Raw genomic sequence first — 22519 nt, 5'->3', positions numbered from 1 at the left:
TCCATTATTAGATCCACAAACTAATGTTTAATTAAACTGTAGCTACAATATATAAACCCTGAAATGACCTTAGGGTTTAGTAATGGTAGGAAGAGAGTCAGAAGATGTATAAGTATTAGGGTTTTTTCTCGAGTGAAAGATGGTTTAACAGTGTTAATATGATATGTGAATAGCCCTTGTTGTGTAATAATTAGCATATACAGGGAGTAAAGGACTGTGATTAGTGTATTAAACCTTATGAGCATGATGGTATGATTAGACCAAGAGAATGAGGCTATAGTTATGAAGACTACTCCTACTAGATTGATGGTAGGAGACAGGGCATGGTTGGCAACTCTAGTTAGGAGTCATCACATGGCTATCAGGGAGAGAAGTGTTTGAAGGTCCCATGTTAGTAGTATGGTTTGGCTGTGAACTCATTTGTAGTTTGAGTTTGAAAGACAGAATAATAGGGATGAGGTTAGTCTGTGGACAATTATTAGGACAGTTGCACTGCTGAAACTTCAGGAGGTTTGAATGAGAAAAGCTATGATAACAAGTGCCATGTGGCTTATGGAAGAGTAAGTAATGAGTGATTTTAGATCAGTTTGGCACAGACAAATGGAGCTTGTTATGATTATAACTCATAAGGATAGCATGAGGGAGGAATAAGCTATAAGCTCTGTTGGGGGTGAGGGATTAAAATGATTCGTATAATCCTATAGCCACCTAATTTTAGGAGTAATGCTGTGAGGACTATTGACCTGGCAATGGGTGCCTCTATGTGGGCTTTTGGGAGTCCTAAGTGGAGTCCATAGAGAGATATTTTTAGTATAAATGCTATGATGCACGCTATTCATAAAAAACTATTAAACCAGGAAACTGCTAATTCTTGAAGCTGGGTATTGGTCTTAAGGTGGTCTCAAGAGTGCTGATAAATATATCAAGCATTAGCATTTGAATAAATGGAGTTTCAAATTTGGGTCTTCTGTATATTAGCTTTAGGACACTGAAAATGAATTTGTCATTCTCTGAGCTCAGTTTTTATTTATTTATTTATTTATTTATTTTTGAGACAGAGTCTTGCTCTGTAGCTCTGGCTGGAGTGCAGTGGTGTGATCTCAGCTCGCTACAACCTCCATCTCCCGGGTTCCCGTTCAAGCAATTCTCCTGCCTCAGGCCCCCAAGTAGCTGGCATTACAGGCATGTGCCACCATACCCAGCTAATTTTTGTATTTTCAGTAGAGAAGAGGTTTCATCACATTGGCCAGGCTGGTCTTGAACTCCTGACCTTGTGATCCACCTGCCTCAGCCTCCCAAAGTGTTGAAATTACAGGTGTGAGCCACCACACATGGCTGTTTGTTTAAAATAGAGTAAATAGACCTGCTGAATATGTTGATGTGAGGATTAATTGTAATCTGTGCAGCAATTGTCTGACTATTGCCTTGAACATCACAGATCATCTGAGTGGCAAATATAATCATCATCATGTTTATATGTAAAATTCAGACATATCTGAAGCCTGTGTGGCTGAATAAAAGCATACAAATACAATGAAAATATCATTCTAAGTGAGGCTTAGTAAATGGATGAAATAGTTGCTGCATTTGCTATTATCTATATCTACTTTCCTAGCTCTCAAAAGTCTATGGCCCTGTGTTCACTCTGTATTTTGGCCTGGAACGCATGGTGGTGCTGCATGGATATGAAGCAGTAAAGGAAGCCCTGATTGATCTTGGAGAGGAGTTTTCTGGAAGAGGCCATTTCCCACTGTTTGAAAGAGCTAACAGAAGATTTGGTAGGTGTGCATGTGTCTGTTTCAGTGTCCATCTTGGGGACGGGGAGGATAAGAAAACAGAGACTTGCAGAGCTTCTCAGGCAGAGCTTGGCCCATCCACGTGGCTGCCCAGTGTTAGCTCCCTCTTTCTTGCCTGGGATCTCCCTCCTAGTTTCTGTTTCTCTTCTTGTTAGGGATCGTTTTCAGCAATGGAACAAGATGGAAGGAGATACGGCGTTTCTCCCTCATGACGCTGCGGAATTTTGGCATGGGGAAGAGGAGCATTGAGGATCGTGTTCAAGAGGAAGCTCGCTGCCTTGTGGAGGAGTTGAGAAAAACCAAGGGTAGGTGAACCTACTGTGTATCACTGACCTTACTGGACTACTATTTTCTCTACTGACATTCTTGGAAACATTTCAGGGGTGGCCATATCTTTCATTGTGAGTCCTAGTTGTTAGCTCATGTGAAGCGGGATTTGAGGCTGAGAGCCAAGGGAATTTGCACATATTTGTGCTGTGTGTGTACAGACATGATTGTGCATACACTGTGGGTATAAAAGGCTCATTTAATCCTGTGTTCTCCTGAATTTTGCTTCTTTGCTTTCAAATAAGAAATCATGAATATAGATTTTGAGTTCATTTTTTGAAAGAGTTAAAGAGCAGTTTCTCCCATTACCTATTCCAGAACAAGTCACCAGAGAATGGACATGGTGGGAATGGCCCTATCACATGCCTAGGGAGCATAAACCAAATGGCATGTGCTTTTATTTAATTGGACTGTATTTGTATGGTCAGCCTCACTGACTTGTCTGGAGTTTCTTTTAGGCCCATGCTTGCTTAGGCATATCTTACAGCAGTTCTCATCAATTATTATTTCTCTGTAAACATGGTATTATTTAAAAAATAGTATTAATTATTTCTTGTTACTCTTGATTTATATATTTTCAGTAAATATGTGCTGTAGCATAATTCTGTGAAATATACAAATGTCAATTTACAAAACGATTTATTTAACTAGATTTTAATTATTAGTAGTAACTCTGTAATCTGTTTTCCCTAAGTATAATTTGGCTCTGTTTCAGTTATGCTTATCTTTTTCCCACCATATTTATGAAATTTTGGCTTAGAAATTTATGGTAATTATTTTTTCCACTGCCATCTCTACTCATCTATGAAGTTTTACAATGTATCTGTTTGTCAGCCTCAATACCAAATTACTTTGTTTTTAAATTCTCTTTTCCAAATGAAGTGAAAGACTGAAAATCAGATTTATCTGTGAATGACACAACAAACTAACAGATTTCCAGCTGTTCGATGCCCAGCCATTCAGAGTGCTATTGAATAAAGTCACTATTTAGGTAGGGCCCATAGATGTGAATTTGGGAGCTCTTTAAATATAAAGTTTAATATCTCAAAATAAGAGCTATTTATGACAAACCCACAGCCAATATCATTTTGAATGGGCAAAAGTGGAAGCATTCCCTTTGAAAACCAGCACAAGACAAGGATGCCCTCTCTTACCACGCCTATTCAACATAGTATTGGAAGTTCTGAACAGAGCAGTCAGGCAAGAGGGTATTCAAATGGGAAAAGAAGAAGTCAAATTGTCTCTGTTTGCAGGTGACATGATTGTATATTTAGAAACCCCATCATATCAGCCCCAAAACTCTTTAAGCTGATAAGCAACTTCAGCAAAATCTCAGGATACAAAATCAATGTGCAAAAATCACAAGCATTTCTACACACCAATAATAGACAAGCAGAGAGCCAAATGATGAGTGAACTCCCATTCACAATTGCTACAAAGAGAATGAAATGCCTAGGAATACAATTTACAAGGGATGTGAAGGACCTCTTCAAGGAGAACTACAAACCACGGCTCAAGGAAATAAAGAGATGATGCAAATGGAAAAAAATTCTATGCTCACGAATAGGAAGAATTAATATTGTGAAAATGGCCATACTGCCCAAAGTAATTCATAGATTCAATGATATACCTATCAAGTTATCACTGACTTTCTTCACAGAACTAGAAAAGACTTTTAATTTAATATGAAGCCAAAAAAGAGCCTGTATAGCTAAGACAATTGTAAGCAAAAAGAACAAAGCTGGAGGCATCATTCTACCTGACTTCAAACAATACTACAAGGCTACAGGAACCAAAACAGCATAGTACTGATACCAAAACAGATATGTAGTCCAATGGAACAGAACAGAGGCCTCATAAATACTACCACACATCCACAATCATCTGATTTTTGACAAACCTGACAAAAACAAGCAATGGGGAAAAGATTCCCTATTTAATAAATGGTGTTGGGAAAACTGGCTAGCCTTATACAGAAAACAGAAGCTGGACCCCTTCCTTACACCTTATACAAAAATTAACTCAAGATGGATTAAAAACTTAAGCATAAAACCTAAAACCATAAAAACCCCAGAAGAAAACCTAGGAAATACCTTTCAGAACATAGGCAGGGGCAAAGAGTTTGTGACTAAAACACCGAAAGCAATGGCAGAAAAAGCCAAAATTGACAAATGGCATCTAATTAAATTAAAGAGCTTCTGCACAGCAAAAGAAACTATCATCAGAGTGAACAGGTAACCTACAGAATGGGAGAAATTATTTGCAATCTATCCATCTGACAAAGGGCTAATATCCAGCATCCACAAGGAACTTAAACAAACTTACCAGAAAAAAAAGAAATATCCCCATCAAAAAGTGGACAATGGATATGAACAGATAGTTATCAAAAGAAGACATTTATGGAGCCAACAAATGTACGAAAAAAAGCTTATCATCACTGGTCGTTACAGAATGCAAATCAAAACTACAATGAGATACCATCTTATGCAGGTTAGAATGGTGATCCTTAGTAAGTCAGGAAACAACAGATGTTGGTGATAATGTTGAGAAACAAACCCTTTTACACTGTTGGTAGGAATGCAAATTAGTTCAATCATTGTGGAAGACAGTGTGGTGATTCCTCAAGGATCTAGAACTAGAAATTCCATTTGACTCAGAATTCCCATTACTGGGTATATGCCCAAGGGATTATAAACCTTTCTACTCTAATGACACATGCACATGTATGTTTATTGTGGCACCGTTCACAATAGTAAAGACTTGGAACTAATCCAAATGCCCATCAATGATGGACTGGATAAAGAAAACGTGGCACATATACACCATGGAATACTATGTGGCCATAAAAAAGGATGAGTTCATGTCTTTTGCAGGGACATGGATGAAGCTGGAAATCATCATCCTCAGCAAACTAACACAGGAACAGAAAACCAAACACCACAAGTTCACACTCATAAATGGGAGCTGAACAATGAGAACACATGGACACAGGGAGGGGTACATCACACACTGGGGCCTGTCAGGGGATGGGAGGCCAGAAAGGGAGAGCATTAGGACAAATACCTAATGCATGAGATGCTTAAAACCTCGATGACAGGTTCATAGGTGCAGCAAACCACCATGGCACATGTATACCTATGTAACAAACCTGCACGTTCTGCACATGTATCCTAGAACTTAAAGCAAAACAAAAGAAAATTTAAAAAATATAAACTTTATCAATCACTTGATTATAACAACTTTATTTCAGAGATCCTCCACCAAACAAGAAAACCTTACCTATAATTTAATTTATTTAGCTATTAAATGATAGGCTGGGCCTAATCAATATCAAATTAAGTAAGTTAAATTTGCAGGATGACTACAGATGGTGGGCATTTAGTTCCTACATAAGAAAATTCATTTTTAAAAAGCTACAGAAGAAAAAAACTCCATTTATCAATTTACACTTTCTTATTTGCCTTACCTGGGATTTATATTTAAAATAAAAAGTTTTTGGCCAGGCACTGTGGCTCATGGCTGTAATCCCAACACTTTGGGAGACAAAAGTGGGCAGACCACCTGAGGTTGGCATTTCGAGACCAGCCTGACCAACATGGAGGAACCCGTCTCTACTAAAAATACAAAATTAGCCGGACATGGTGGCACATGCCTGTAATCCCAGCTACCTCTGAAGCTGAGGTGGAGAATTGCTTGAACCCAGGAGTCAGAGGTTGTGGTGAGCTGAGATCGTGCCATTCCACTGCAGCCTGGGCAACAAGAGTGAAACTCCATCTCAAAACAAACAAATAATAAACAAAAACAAACAACAAACAAAGTCTTCATTTAAATTTTTACAAACTAATCTATGTTAGGCATATTATTCATTTACATTTGTTTTCCTTCTTATAAAACACATTCTGCTTCTTACATTTGTTTCCTTAAATACATGAATTCACCCACAGTCTCTGTAGTTCCTCTCTACTGGTTCAACACATGAGTCTTTCAGCTATTCATTATATATAAAAAGTTTTAAAATCCTCAACTATTCTCGCCCTTTCTATCTCAGTGCCTTGTTGTCTACAGACTTTGCAGACTGATGTGATTCCCTCTGAAACCTGAATTATTAGGTTTTTAGAAAATGTCTTTTTTTCCCCCAAAGTAAAAGACAAATAGGCTGGCAATGTAAATTTATCATTTGAACAACCGTTATTTAACCAGCTCGGTTGTAATGGTCAACTCGGGATTAATGTAAAAGTGCTGTGTTGATTTTATGCATGCCGAACTCTTTTTTGCTGTTAAGGGAATTCGTAGGTAAGATATTGCTTAAAATTTCTAAATTACTATTATCTGTTAACAAATACAAAGCATTTTATATCTGAAGTTTAATAGTGTTTTAAATTGTTTCTAATTCTTTAGCCTCACCCTGTGATCCCACTTTCATCCTGGGCTGTGCTCCCTGCAATGTGATCTGCTCCATTATTTTCCATAAACGTTTTGATTATAAAGATCAGCAATTTCTTAACTTGATGGAAAAGTTTAACGAAAATGCCAAGATTTTGAGCAGCCCCTGGATCCAGGTAAGGCCAAGATTTTTACTTCCTGATAAACCACTTATGCTCTTTTTTTCTGACAAATCCAAAATTCTATATGGATCAAGCTCTGAAGTGCATTTTTGAATACTACAGTGTTGCCCAGATAGTCATGGGGTGAATATCTGGGAAGGATGGCCAAGCCCTTTATTTTATGCATGGGAAATAAATGTCCCAATATAGGCCTGACTTCTAAGCCCATTAGCTCCCTTATCAATGTTTCTTCCACTAAACTCCAAAGCCCTGTTTCTATAAAGCACTTTGGTGACAGCCCCAAAGCGTGCTCATATCACTCCATGGACATCCACGCACTTTGGAGGCTTCCATTACTCACAAGACTTGTTCTTCAATTCACACTTTGTCATATTTTGTGGCAGAAATATCCTAATTTGAAAGACATCTCCTTCAAGAAGGGAGAATATTTGGGACCATAGAAGCTACCGAGTAACATGAATAGGGCAGGGATGTTTGATATCTCAGTTTGGGATTCTGGCTGATGAGATAGCTGGGTTAGGAATGATGAAATTATTGGTTTTATGGTGTATGAACCATAAACAGACATCACACTTATACTCTGTGCTGAATTGGCATGTTTTATACTCTGCCTAAATAATAATTGTGTGATTTTACAGAAGTCATTTAACTGCTGTGGTACACAGTTGGAATTTGAAGTATCTTTGAGCCCCTCCTACTTGTAAAATACTAATTCCATTTCAGAGACTGCTTGATAGAAATCAATATAGTAGGGACTAGCTTTGTACTATCAATCAGGTTGTCCAAACTCTCTTAACCTATGCTGTCGTCTACAAAACGTGAATGTGGTAATTCATGCCATCTTACGTTTCAAGATTGTAGAGAAGAATTGTAAAAGGTAACAGAATTAATATAAAGATGCTTTTATACAATAAAAAGGAGGTATGAGTCTAGAAAATGTTTATCATCTGGTTAGAATTGATTCTCTGGTCAGAATTTTCTTCCTCAAATCTTTTATAATCAGATAATTACTACATATGTACAATAAAAATTTTCCCATCAAGATATATGATATATTTTATTTATATTTATAGCTATAATTTACAACCAGAGCTTGGTATGTGGTATATATGCCTTTATTAAAATCTTTTAATTTAATAAACTATTGTTTTCTCTTAGATCTGCAACAATTTTTCTCCTATCATTGATTATTTCCCGGGAACTCATAACAAATTACTTAAAAACGTTGCTTTTGTGAAAAGTTATATTTTGGAGAAAGTAAAAGAACACCAAGAATCGATGGACATGAACAACCCTCGGGACTTTATTGATTGCTTCCTGATCAAAATGGAGAAGGTAAAATGTTAACAAAAGCTTAGTTATGTGACTGCTTGTGAATCTGCGATTCATTGACTTGCTCTGTGTTTACTAGGGATGTTTAACTGGTCAAACAGTAATGCTTGAGAAGCACTTAAGGTTGTTATTGTATGAATGAATATCCAGTAAGCATAATGGAAAATATAAAATTAGATTGTTAAATAATTAGAATATGTAGACTAAATTGTTTAAATAAAAATAATCTGCCCAAACAATAAAGATGGCCGAATAGGAACAGCTCTGGTCTGCAGCACCAAGCGAGATCAATGCAGAAGGTGGGTGATTTCTGCATTTCCAACTGAAGTACGTGGCTCATCTCATTGGGACTGGTTAGACAGTTAATGCAACCCATGGAGGGTGAGACAAAGCAGCGTGGGGCCTCGCCTCACCCAGTAAGGGCAAAGGGTAAGGGAACTCCCTCCCCTAGCCAAGGGAAGCTGTGAGGGACCCTGCCATGAGGAATGGTGCATTCTAGCCCAGATACTATGCTTTTCCCATGGTCTTCACAGCCTGCAGAGCAGGAGAGTCCCTCAGGTGCCTACACCACAAGGGCCCAGCACAAAACTGGGGGGCTGTTTGGGCAGACAGAGCTAGCTGTAGAAATTTTTTTTTTTTTTCATACCTCAGGGGCACCGGGAACACCAGCGAGACAAAACTGTTCACTGCCTTGGGAAGAGGGCTGAAGCTAGGGAGCCAAGTGGTCTGGCTCAGTGGATCTCACCCCCACAGAGCCCAGCAAGCTCCACTGGCTTGATTCTTACTGCCAACACGGCAGTCTGAAATTGACCTGGGACATTTGGGCTTAGTAGGGAGAGGGGCATGCGACATTACTGAGGCTTGAGTAGGCGGTTTTCCCCTCACAATGTAAACAAAGCCACTAGGAAGTCTGAACTGGGTGGAGCCTACTGCAGCTCCAAAAAGCTGCTGTAACCAGACTGTCTGTCCAGATTCTTCCTCTCTGGGTGAGCATCTCTGAAAGAAAGGCAGCAGCCCGTCAGACGCTTATAGATAAAACTCCCATCTCCCTGGGAAAGAGCACCTGGGGGAAGGGGCGGCTGTGCATGCAGCTTCAGCAGGCTTTAATGTTCCTGCCTGCTGGCACTGAAGAGAGTAGATCTCCCTTCAAAGCACTTGAGCACTGCTAAAGGACAGACTGCCTCCTCAAGTGGGCCCCTCACCCCCATGCCTCATGACTGGGAGACAACTCCCAGCAGAATTTGACAGACCTCATATAGGAGAGCTCCATCTGGCTGGCATCTGGCAGGTGCCCATCTGGGATAAGGCTTCCAGAAGAAGGAACAGGAAACAATCTTTGCAGGGCTGCAGCTGCTTCTGGCAATACCCAGACAAATAGGGTCTGGAGGAGACCTCCAGCAAACTCCAGCAGACCTGCAGCAGAGGGGCCTGACTGTTAGAAGGAAAGCTAACAAACAGAAAGGAATAGCATTAATATCAACCAAAGGGACATCCACACGAAAACCCCATCCAAAGGTCACCAGCATCAAAGACTAAAGGTAGATAAATCCATGAAGATGAGGGAAAAAAAAAAACAGTGCAAAAAGGCTGAAAATTACAAAAACCAGAGTGCTTCTTCTCCTCTAAAGGATCACAACTCCTCTCCAGCAGGGAACAAATTGGATGGAGAATGAGTTTAATGAATTGACAGAAATAGCCTTCAGAAGGTGGGTAATAACAACCTCACCGAGCTAAAGGACCATGTTCTAACCTAATGCAAGGGAGCTAAGAACCTTAAAAAAGGTTACACGAGTTGCTAATTAGAATAACTAGTTTAGAGAAGAGCATAAATGACTTGAAGGAACCTAAGAAAACAGCACAAGAACTTTGTAAAGCATACACAAGTATCAATAGCCAAATTGATCAAGCAGAAGAAAGGATATCAGAGATTGAAGATCAACCTAATGAAATAAAATGCAAGGACAAGATTAGAGAAAAAAGAATGAAAAGGAACAAACAAAGCCTCCAAGAAATATGAGATTATGTAAAAAGACCAAACCTATGTTTGATTGGTGTACCTAAATATGATGGGGAGAATGGAAACAAGTTAGAAAACACTCTTCAGGATACTATCCAGAATAACTTCTTCAACCTAGCAAGACAGGCCAACATTCAAATTTAGGAAATAAAGAGAAGACCACAAAGATACTCCTTGAGAAGAGCAACCCTAAGACAAAGGAAGTCCATCAAACTAACAGCAGATCTTTTTGCAGAAACAGTATAAGCCAGAAGAGAGTGGGAGCCAATATTCAACATTCTTAAAGAATTTTCAATCCGGAATTTCATATTCAGCCATACTATAGCAAAGGACTATAAATCATCCTACTATAAAGACACAGGTGCACATATGTTTATTGCAGCACTATTCACAATAGCAAAGACTTGGGACCAACCCAAATGCTGATAAATGACAGACTGGATAAAGAAAATGTGGCACATATACACTGTGGAATACTGTGCTGCCATAAAAAAAGGATGAGTTCATGTCCTCTGCAGGGATATGGTTGAAGCTGGAAACCATCATCCTCAGCAGACTAACACAGGAACAGAAAACCAAACATTGTATGCTCCCACTCATGAGTGGGAGTTGAACAATGAGAACACATGGACACATGGAGGGGAGCATCAACGCTGGGGTCAAGATGGGTGCAGCAAACCACCATGGCACGTGTATACCTATGTAACACACTTGCACCTTCTGCACATGTATCCCAGAACTTAAAAAATATATATGTATAAATCTACCCAAGGAGAAACAGAATGCATATTTCAGGTGAAATGGAATCAATTACTGACAAATATGAAAATATAAAATATGCCATATGATGAAGATGAGCATCATTATTGCACACAGTTTATTTGAGAATGGGAAAGAATGGCTTAACCTAGGTGGGTTTCCTGAATTCCTGCAAATTGAAATAGCCCATAAAATATTTGCAGTGAGAGTCAGAGGAGGGTTTCAGATGGATCGGAATGCTCTACATGGAGGTGCAGAGGTGGGTGAAGGAAAAGAGTAGGTGGATGGAAGAGGGAAGGGAAGCCTTCATTGAGTGTAAACTAAAATGATTTGTACAGATAACAGTTGGAATTTGGTGTCTACCAGATGATGTGTAAACATCAATCCTGTTGTCATTGCACCATTGTTGAAAAGGCTATTTTTTTCCCCTATTGAATTGTCTTGGCAACCCTGTCAAAATCCAATTGACTATAAATGTGTGAAGGTTTTTTTTGTGTGTGTGTGCTCTCAATTGTACTCCATTGATCTATACGTCTCTCCTAATCCCTATAGTACACCATCTTAATTACTGTAGTATTGCATTAATACCAAGTTATTAAATCAAATCAAGGCATGTGAGTCTTTTGTTATTCTTTTTCAGTACCATTTTCACTATTCTGGGTCCCTTGAATCTTCATATGAAATTTAGAATAAACTTGTCAATTTTCTCAAAGGAGCCAATGGGGATTTTGACAGGATTGCATTAAGTCTGTAGATCAGGGAATTATGTCATTTCTTAAATTGAAGTGGAATTCACACAATATATAATTAACCATTTTAAAGTGTACACTTGAGTGGGACTTAATGTATTCACAATGTTGTGCAACCACCAGCTTTCTCTGGTTTCAAAATGTTTTTATCACTCTACAAAAACATATCATATTCATTAAATTATCACTCCATTCCTCCACCCCATCATGTAATGACCTCTAATCTTCTTTCTGTTTCCATGGATTTGCCTGTTATGGATATATAAAGGACTCATAGCATATGTAGCCTGTTATTTCTGGGTCCTTTCACATATAAAGTTTTGGAGGCTCATCTAAGTTGCAACGTGTATCAGTACTTCATTCTTTTTGTCGCTGAAATATATTTTATTTTCCACGCACATATATCACCATTTGTTATTCATCTGTTTCTGGACATCTGCATTGTTTCCAACTTTCGGCTCTTATAGATAATCTTGCTTTGACCAGTTGTGTGTCTTTCTTTATGAGCATGTTTTCATCGTTCATGGGTATATTCTCAGGAGTTGAATTGCTGGGTCAAATGGTAATTTTATGTTTATCTTCTTGTATAAGAGCCAAACTTTTCTACAGTGAATGTGGCATTTTATATTCCTTCCAGCAATGCAGAAGGATTTCTATTTTTCCACATAGTTGCTAATACTTGTAATTTTCTGTATTTATTGAAGCCATCCTAGTGAATGTAAAGTGGTAGCTCATTGTGGTTTTATTTATTTATTTATTTAGAGATGGAGTCTTACTCTGTCACCCAGGCTGGAGTGCAGTGGCATGATCTCAGCTCCCTGCAACTTCTGCCTCCTGGGTTTACACAATCCTTCTGCCTCAGTCCCCAGAGTAGCTGGAATTACAGGGATGTGCCACCACATCTGGTTAATTTTTATGTTTTTGGTAGATATGGGTTTTCACCAATTTGGCCAGGCTGGTCTCGAACTCTTGACCTCAGGTGATCTGCCCATCTTGGCCTCCCTAAGTGCTGGAATTATAGGTGTGAACCATTGCGCCCAGCTCTCATTGTGGTTTTAACTTGTATTTAATGGCCAATGATTTTGAACTTGAATAATAATATATTATTATTATTCTCTATATATAATATTATATATAGTAAAATAATATAATATATTATTACCCATTTGTATATCTTCTTTGGATACATGCCATTCAAGCACATTTTCTATTTAAATTAAGTTGCTTTTATTTTTCTTTTTAAGCTGTTGGAATGGTTTGTGTATTCAAAACATTAAACTCTTACATATACATAATATGAAAATATTTCCTCTCATTCATTCGGTTGTCATTTCACATTCTTAATTATATTCTTGCTGCACCAAGTTTAATTTTGATGAAGTTTCATTTATCTATTTTTCCTCTTGCTGCTCTGGTATCAAATTTATAAATCTATTGCCAAATATGAAGTCATGAAGATTTACCCCTACGTTTTATTCTAAGAGTTTTATAGTTTTAGCTCTTATATTTAAGTTTTTCCATCCTTTTTCAGTTATATTTTTCATTTGGAGTGAAGTAAGGAAGGTTTCAGGTTCATTCTTCTGCATTTCACTGTCCTCTTGTCTCATCACCATTTGTTGAAGAGATTCTTTCCTCGGATTGAATGGTCTAGGCACCCTTGAAGAAAGTAAATTTGCCATAGATCTTTAGGTTTATTTCGTGATTTCAGTTTTATTCCATTTGTCTTGATGATATCTTTATGCTAGTACCACACTGTTCTGATTATTATACTTTGTAGTAAGTTTTGAAGTTGGAAACTGAGTACTCACAGAAATAGAAATTAAGTAGAAATTACTTAGGCAGATAGTATGCCTTTGGGAGTCCTCAGTAAGGTTTTTCGTTTTAACAGAAAGCAGCCCCAAATCATTTTCTAACAAAGAGCAGCTTGTAAAATCGAGCTGCAGACACAGATGAGGAAGCTGGAAGCTTCTTGGGTGAATGCTGGTAGTACAGAACTAACTGTAACCAGGCATGTTCAAAATGGCGGCTTCATCTTCCCTCCCCTTTGCCAGCAACGTGTACAGTAAGGAGCAGATAAGATGGCACCGGTCAAGTGGAAAGTCCATATGCGTAATAAGATTACAGTGGGGAGGCCAGCCTTGCCCACCTGCTATGTAAACGTCACACCTGATTAAACCAATCTCTATGGGCTCTATGTAAATCAGACACTGCTTCCTCCAGCCTGCCTATATGATCTGCTGTCATCCACCTCCTTCCCCTTTGTCCAATGTCCCTCTCTCGCACAAGAAGCTGCTCTTTTCTCTCCTTTCTTCTATTACATTTTCTGCTACTTAACCCACTCAGATGTGTCCGTGTCCTAAATCGTCCTGGGGCGTGATGACAAACCCGAGGGTGTACATCCCAGACAACGTGGCTGTTCATCTTTCTCTGTGTCTAATGAGATGAACATGTTTTTCTCTTTTATTCTAATATGGTGTAGTACACTGATTGACTTTCTTGTTAAACCACTTTTGCATTTCTGGGATAAATCTCACTTGTTTATTGTGTATTTATATATTTTTTAATTTTGTAAAAAAATTGTGGCAAAATACACAGAACATAAAATTTTCTGTATTAATCATTTTAATGTATAGTGTATTGGTATTAATTGCCTCAAACCATAAGAATTCTATAGAAAAAAATCTATAAAATTCCATTCTGGATATAGGCTTTAGAAAAGAATTTATGAATAATTCCTCAAAAGCAATTGGAACCAAAATGAATATTGACAAGTGGGACCTAATTAAAGAGCTTTTGCACAGCAAGAGAAACTACCAACAGAATAAACAGACAACCTACAGAATGGGACAAAATACTTGCAAACTGTGAATCCAACAATGGTTCAATAGCAAGAATCTATAAGGAAGTTAAACAATTCAACAAGTTAAAAAACAAGTAACCCCATTAAAAAGTGGGCAAAGGACATATGTCGTTCCAAAGAAGACATACACATGGCCAACAAGCACATGACAAAATACTCAACATCACTAATAATCAGAGAATTGCAAATCAAAACCACAGTGAGATATCATCTCATACCAGTCAAAATGGATATGATTAAAAAGTCAAAAAAGTAACAGACGTTGGTGAGACTGCAGAGAAAAGAGAACAGTTATATACTACTGGTGGGAATGTAAGTTAGTTCAGCCATATGGAAAGTAGTTTGGAGATTTCTCAAAGAACGAAATGCAGAACTATCATTCGATTTCACTACTGGGTATGTACCCAATGGAAAACAAATTGTTTTACCAAAAAGACACATGTGCTCATATGTCCATTCCTGCACTTTTCACAATAGTAAAGACATAGAACCAACCAATGATGTGTCACATAAAGAAAATTTATATTATTATATATAAATTTATATTATATATTTAATATAATATAATATAATATAAATTTATATAAATTTATATATCATATATAAATTTATATTATTATATAACATATATTATATATAATCATATATAAATTTATATTATATAAATTTATATTATTATAAATTTATATATATAATCATATATAAATTTATATTATTATATATTATATATAAATTTATATTATTATATATAAATTTATATTTATCATATATAAATTTATATTATCATATATAATATATAAATTTATCATATATAAATTTATATTATTATAAATTTATAATTTATAATTTAATGGGCACAATAATTGTACATATTTATGGGGTGTACTGTAGTATTTCAGTACATGTATACAATGTGTAATGATCAAGCAGGATGGTTAACATATCTATAATCTCAAGTATTTTTCATTTCCTTGTGCTGGAAACATTAAAAATCTGCTCTTCTAGCTATTTTAAAATATACAATAAGATGTTGTTAATTATGGTCACTCTATACCGCTATAGAACACTATTACTTATTCCTTTTATATAGCTGAACTTTTGTATCTGTTAACCAACTTCTGGCTATCTCCCTTACTTCTCTACCTCTACTAACTATCCTGCTATTTCTTTCTTTTTTTAAATTGCATTTTTAAAAAAAAATATTTTTTTTAAATTGCATTTTAAGTTCTGGGATGCATGTGCAGAACATGCAGGTTTGTTACATAGGTATACATATGCCGTGGTGGTTTGCTGCACCCAACAATCCATCATCTACATTAGGTATTTCTCCTAATGCTATCCCTCCCCTATTCCCCCAACCTCTCGACAGACCCTGGTGTGTGATTTTCCCCTCCCTGTGCCTGTGTGTTCTCATTGTTCCACTCCCACTTATAGGTGAGAATATGTGGTGTTTGGTTTTCTCTTCCTGGTTTAATCTTGGAAGAGTGTATATGGGAAGGAATTTATCCATTTATTCTAGATTTCACAGTTTATTTGCATAGAGGTGTTTTCAGTATTCTCTGATGGTAGTTTGTATTCCTGTGGGGTCAGTGGTAATAACCCCTTTATCATTTTTTATTGTGTCTATTTGATTCTTCTCTCTTTTCTTTTTTATTAGTCTGGCTAGTAACCTATCTATTTTGTTAATCTTAGCAAAAAACCAGCTCCTGGATGCATTAAGTTTTTGAAGAGTTTTTCACATCTCTATCTTCTTCAATACTGCTCTGATTTTAGTTATTTCTTGTCTTCTGTGAGCTTTTGAATTTGTTTGCTGTTGCTTCTCTAGTTCTTTTAATTGTGATGTTAGGGTGTTCATTTCAGATCTTTCCTGCTTTCTCCTGTGGGCATTTAGTGCTCTAAATTTTCCTCTAAGCCCTGTTTTAGCTGTGTCCCAGGGATTCTGGTACATTGTGTGTTTGTTCTCATTGGTTTCAAAAACCATCTTTATTTCTGACTTCATTTTGTTATTTACCCAGTAGTCATTCAGGAGCAGGTTGTTCAGTTTCCACATAGTTGTGCAGTTTTGAGTGAGTTTCTTAATCCTGAGTTCTAATTTGATTGCACTGTGGTCTGAGAGACTGTTTGTTACGATTTCTGTTCTTTTACATTTGCTGATGAGTGTTTTACTTTCAATTATGTGGCTGATTTTAGAATAAGTGCAGTGTGACGCTGAGAAGAATGTATATTCTGTTGATTTGGGGTAGAGAGTTGTGTAGATGTCTATTAGGTCCTCTTGGTCCAGAGCTGAGTTCAAGTCCTGAATATCCTTGTTAATTTTCTGTCTCATTGATCTGTCTAATTTTGACAATGGGGTGTTAAATTCTCACATTATTATTGTGTGTGGGTCTCAGTTTCTTTGTAGGTCTCTAAGAACTTGTTTTATGAATATTGGCGCTCCTGCATTGGGTGCATATACATTTAGGATAGTTAGCTCTTCTTGTTGCATTGATCCCTTTACCATTATGTAATGCCCTTCTTTGTTTCTTTAGTCTTTGTTGGTTTAAAGTCTGTTTTATGAGAGACTAGGATTGCAAGCCCTGCCTTTTCTTTTTTTTTTTTTTTTTTGCTTTCTAATTGCTTGGTAAATCTTCTTCCATCCCTTTTATTTGAGCCTTGGTGTGTCTTTGCACATGAGATGTGTCTCCTGAATGCAGAACACTGATGGGTCTTGACTCTTTGTCCAATTTGCCAGTCTGTGTCTTTTAACTGGGGCATTTAGTCCATTTACATTTAAGGTTAATGTTGTTATGTGTAAATTTGATCCTGTCATTATTACGCCTGCTGGTTATTTTGCCCATTAGTTGATGCAGTTTCTTTATAGTGTTGATAGCCTTTACAATTTGGTATGTTTTTACAGTAGCTGGTTCTGGTTTTTCGTTTCCATATTTAGTGTTTCCTTCAGGAGCTCTTGTAAGGCAGGCCTGGTGGTGACAAAAATCTCTCAGCATTTGCTTTTCTATAAAGGATTTTATTTTATTTCTTCACTTTGAAGCTTAGTTTGACTGGATATAAAATTCTGGGTTGAAAATTCTTTTCTTTAAGAAGGTTGAATATTGGCCCCCACTCTCTTCTGGCTTGTAGGGTTTCTGCAGAGAGATCCACTGTTAGTCTAGTGAGATTCCCTCGGTGGGTAACCCGACCCTTCTCTCTGGCTGCCCTTAGCATTTTTTCCTTCATTTCAACCTTGGTGAATCTGACAGTTATGTGTCTTGGGGTTACTCCTCTCAAGAAGTATCTTTGTGGTATTCTTTGTTTTTTCTGAATTTGAATGTTGGACTGTCTTGCTAGGTTGGGGAAGTTCTCCTGGATAATATCCTGAAAAGTGTATCCCAACTTGGTTCCCCTTTCCCCATCAATTTCAGGTACACCAATCAAACGTAGGTTTGGTTTTTTCACATAGTCTCATATTTCTTGGAGGCTTTGTGTATTTCTTTTCATTTTTTTTCCTCCAATCTTGTGTTAGGCTTTATTTCATTAAGTTGATCTTTAATCTCTGATATCCTTTCTTCCACTTGATCAATTCAGCTATTCATACTTATGTATGATTCATGAAGTTCTTGTGCTTTGTTTTTCAGCTCCATCAGGTCATTTATGTTCTTCTGTAACCTGGTTATTCAAGCTAGCCATTTGTCTAACCTTTTTTCAAGGTTCTTAGCTCCCTTGCATTGGGTTAGAATATACTCCTTTCTCTCAGAGAAGTTTGTTATTACCCGCCTTCTGAACCCTACTTCTGTCAATTCATCAAACTCATTCGCTGTCCAGTTTTGTTCCCTGCTGGTGAGGAGTTGTGATTCTTTGGAGGAGAAGAGGTGTTCTGTTTTTTTTTGAATTTTCAGTCTTTTTGTACTGGTTTTTCCTCATCTTCATTGATTTATCTACCTTTGGTCTTTGATGTTGGTGACCTTCAGATGGGGTTTTTGTGTGGACATCCTTTTAGTTGGTGTTGATGCTGTTGCTTTCTGTTTGTTAGCTTTCCTTCTAACAGTCAAGCCCTTCTGCTGCAAGTCTGCTGGGGTTTGCTGGAGGTCAACTCCAGACCCTGTTTGCCTGGGTATCACCAGTGGAAGCTGCAGAGCAACAAAGATTGCTGTCTCTTCCGTCTTCTGGAAGTTTGTCTCATTGGGGCACCCACCAGATGCCAGCAAGAGCTCTCCTTTCTGAGGTGTCTGTTAACCCCTGCTTGGAGGTGTCTCCCATTAGGAGCCACGGGGTCAGGGACCCACTTGAGGAGGCAGTGTTTCCTTTAGTAGAGCTCAGGCACTGTGCTGGTAGATCTGCTGCTCTCTTCAGAGTCAGCACGCCAGAATGTTTAAGTCTGCTGAAGCTGCGCCCACAGTTGCCCCTTCCCCCAGGTGCTCTGCCCCAATGGGATGGTAGTTTTACTTATAAGCCCCTGATTGGGGCTGCTGCTTTTTTTTCAGAGATGCCCTGCCCAGAGAGGAGGAACCTAGAGGGGCAGTCTGGTTACAGCTGCTTTGCTGAGCTGCAATGGGCTCTGGCCAGTCCAACTTCCCAGCCATTTTGTTTACACTGTGAGGGAAAAATTACCTACTCAAGCCTCAGTAATGGCGGATGCCCCTTCCCCCACCAAACTGGTGCATCCCAGGTAAACTTCAGACTGCTGTGCTGGCAGTGAGAATTTCAAGCCAGTGGATCTTAGCTTGCTGGGCTCCATGGGGATGGGATCTCCTGAGCAAGACCACTTGGCTCTTTGGCTTCAACCCCCTTTCCAGATGAGTGAAAAGTTCTGTCTCTCTGGCGTTCCAGGTGCCATTGGGGTATGAAAAAAATCTCCTGCAGCTAGCTCGGAGTCTGTCCAAATGGCTCCCCAGTTTTGTACTTGAAACCGAGTGCCCTTGCAGTGTTGTCATCTGAGGGAATCTCCTGGTCTGCAGGTTGCGAAGACCACGGGAAAACTTAAAGTGCACTATTCTTCATGACACAATTCCTCGCTGCTTCTCTTGGCTGGGTGGGGGGAGTTCCCTGACCCTTTGGGGTTCCCGGATGAGGTGATGCTCCACCCTGCTCTGACTTGCCCTCTGTGGGCTGCACCATCTAAACAGTCCCAATGAGAAGAGCTGGGTAATTCAGTTGGAAATGCAGGAATAACCTGCCTTCTTTGTTGATCTTGCTGGGAGCTGCAGATTGAAACTCTTCCGATTCGACCATCTTGCCAGCCACCCCCATTATTAAGTTTCTTCAAGGTAATTATTTTTAATTCCTTTTTTGAATATTTGTTGATTTGATTTTCATCAAGTTCTATTATTTGAAAGTTATTATGTCTTTTTGGTGGTGTCATATTTCTTGATTTTTCATGTTGTGTCCCTGCATTGATGTCTATGCATGTGGTGGGACAATGGCTATTCCAGTTTCTAGAGTGGATTTCATAGATAAAGACTTTTATCTGAAGTTGAGTGTTTGTGTGCAGGTAATGAAGAGTGGGTAACTCAGTTTTTGAATAGATGCAGTGTGATAGTATCTGTGTAATTTCTCTAGCCATGGTCAACATCAGCAATAATTTTGGGTGCCTCAGTGGCCTAGGCTATGGAAGTTTGCAGCAGCATCAGAAGTAGTGTAGGTTGTTAATGTCCTTGGTGTCAAAGTATTTGGGCATCCTCCTATTTTTATTTTCCTAAAATTGGAGTGACTTAGCCTAAGGGATTCCTTTTGGTGTTAGCTCTGACATGGCATATGCGCAGCTGCATTGGTGCTTGGTTACAAATACAGGTCCGTGAAATTGTCATAGAGTCATCATTCTAGACTCAGGGTCTTTTAAACATGTATTGTGACACCTGGGTCTTGGGGTGCAGATTCACTCTCAGGCAGAGTTGAATGTAGATTGCCCACAAAGCCAAGATCTATGACTCTGTAGCACACTCTAGCAGCTGAAGCCCACAGACTGAGTTGTAGCTGTGAGTCTGTTTCTGTGGGTGAGGTGCAGGACAATGCCCTGGCCTGCCTCTGACATAGAAGGGGTGCTCTTTAGATTTGAGCACAGCAAGTAGAATATGGCTACTATCATTAATAAGATAGGATAGGCACACAACTGCTAAATAACCAAGCTCAAATCAACAGATGGAAATGTTAATACTGGTTTCGTGAGTGCACTGTTCTTACTTAAGAATAATTTTTAACATGACAAGCTTAGAAAACTGTATGAAGCTGATGTTACCAAGGGAGAGGATTGTCTTCCTCTAGTTAGTAGACATGTTGAGTGGATCTAGTCTATTTCAGTGGTGTTGATTACACAATATTCAATATGACACATGTCACTTGGAGACTCTAAAAGCATCATTAATTTATTACTGGCCTAGGGACTTGTTAAAAAGTAATATGTTTTGTATATTGATGATCTCTTTCAACTAAGTATTCCTTATCCATTGCTTTCTTTCTTCCAACTTCCAATTTATGAGAACTCCAGCCTCTGAGCCTTGGCATATGCATTACCCTTAATCTCTCCTTTATCCCCTGTGACAATTAATTGCTTTATTCTCCATCTTCATGATTGTCCTTTCTCTTCACTTTGTATATTTTTTATTTATTCCTGCACTACTGCATCCTAGAACAAGTTTTCTGTTGCCTCCCATCTAGATTATAATAGTGTGGGCCCATCTTGTCATTGCAAACCCATTCTCTTTCTCTATGATTTATCCTACGTTTTGCTGTCATATTGCTTTTTTCATATTGGTTTTTACAAAATTTCAACTTTGTAATGAATCCGGAGGCAATATTGAGTCCATGTACCTTTCTGACAGAAGAAGGTAATTGCAGACTCTTGATTCAGGCTCACAGTATCTAATGATATGGCCCTAATTTACTTTTTTTATTAGTTTGCAGTTGTCTACAGGTAATAATGACTTTAACACATAATGTCTTTACTTATCTCAAATACAGGGAATCTCACAGTGGGGCAATCTAGGGATAATATAGCAGCCCCAAAGCAGTAGAGAGTCAAGGGCCTTCCTTTTTCCCACTAAATTTAGTATACAGACCTTCATTTTCATGATTAAATCCCAGGATGGAGTCTACTCTACCTCCTACTTCACATTTGTGTTTTGGGTATGAAAGAGGAAATAGAAGAAGTGGACCTAGAGACCTTCTGCTTATATTTTTTGGCAAAAAACTATGCTGTGTGACTCAGCTAACTGCAAAGAGCCTGATGAATGGAATTTTTAAGGCAGGCATGGAACAAGGGGGTAGGAAATAAAACTTGGGCAAGTTGGTCTACAGCTTCTACTACACCATACAGTATTTTTTTCTAGTAGTATGCTTTCTAGTTTCTATGTTGGTAACTATATAACAATGTGAGTAATTTTGAACTCACTGTAATCAAATATGCTGGTAAATAATTTGTCAGATAATTGCATTAAATCATTCCTAGGAAAAGCACAACCAACAGTCTGAATTTACTATTGAAAACTTGGAAAACGCTGCAGTTGACTTGTTTGCAGCTGGGACAGAGACGACAAGCACAACCCTGAGATATGCTCTCCTTCTCCTGCTGAAGCACCCAGAGGTCACAGGTATGATCACAGATAATGAGTAAATTGGTTTTCGGAAAAGATGTTGGGAAGGTGTTGCTAGTGTCCTCCTTCATGATTCTCCTAGAGGAGCTTCATTATTTAAATTTCTGTGCTTCCAGCTGTAATATGTTCCAAACTAATGGTAATTAAAATGGGATATATTGTCCTGGTATGGTGGCTCACACTTGTAATCCCAGTAGTTTGGGAGGCTGAGGTGGGTGGATCACTTGAAGCCAGGAGTTCAAGACCATCCTGGCTAACATGGCCAAACCCCATCTCTAATAAAAATATAAAATTTAGCCAGGCATCGTGGCACACGGCTGTAATCCCAGCTGCTCAGGAGGCTGAGGCACCGTAATCGCTTGAACCCAGGTGACGGAGGCTGTAGTGAGTCAAGATTTTGCCACTGCACTACAGCCTGGGCAGCAGAGTGAGACTCTGTCTCAGAAAGAAAAAAACAGAAAAAGAAAATATAAAAGGTTATCTTTGCACGGTAGAGGAAGATAACTGAGAGAAATGAAGACAGCATGGCAGTGGCAAAAGCAATAGAGC

At 38.3% G+C, this 22519-nt stretch overlaps 1 protein-coding gene across 2 annotated transcripts in view; it reads left to right on the top strand.

Moving 5' to 3' along the window:
* The window catches only part of LOC101012978 (cytochrome P450 2C9-like), a 104784-nt gene that overhangs the window by 64273 nt on the left and 17992 nt on the right, over positions 1-22519 (top strand). For both annotated transcript variants that reach the window (XM_031652617.1, XM_031652616.1), the window contains exons 2-6: positions 1616-1778; positions 1952-2101; positions 6522-6682; positions 7847-8023; positions 21826-21967. In XM_031652617.1, coding sequence (XP_031508477.1) covers positions 1667-1778; positions 1952-2101; positions 6522-6682; positions 7847-8023; positions 21826-21967 — 742 coding nt within the window. In that variant the 5' untranslated portion in view covers positions 1616-1666. The remainder of the gene's footprint in view (positions 1-1615; positions 1779-1951; positions 2102-6521; positions 6683-7846; positions 8024-21825; positions 21968-22519) is intronic.

Source organism: Papio anubis, chromosome 11 (assembly GCF_008728515.1).
Source record: "Papio anubis isolate 15944 chromosome 11, Panubis1.0, whole genome shotgun sequence".
Classification (NCBI taxonomy): domain Eukaryota; kingdom Metazoa; phylum Chordata; class Mammalia; order Primates; family Cercopithecidae; genus Papio; species Papio anubis.
The sequence above is the reverse complement of the archived record's forward strand: the minus strand, read 5'-3'. Positions and strand labels throughout refer to the sequence as shown.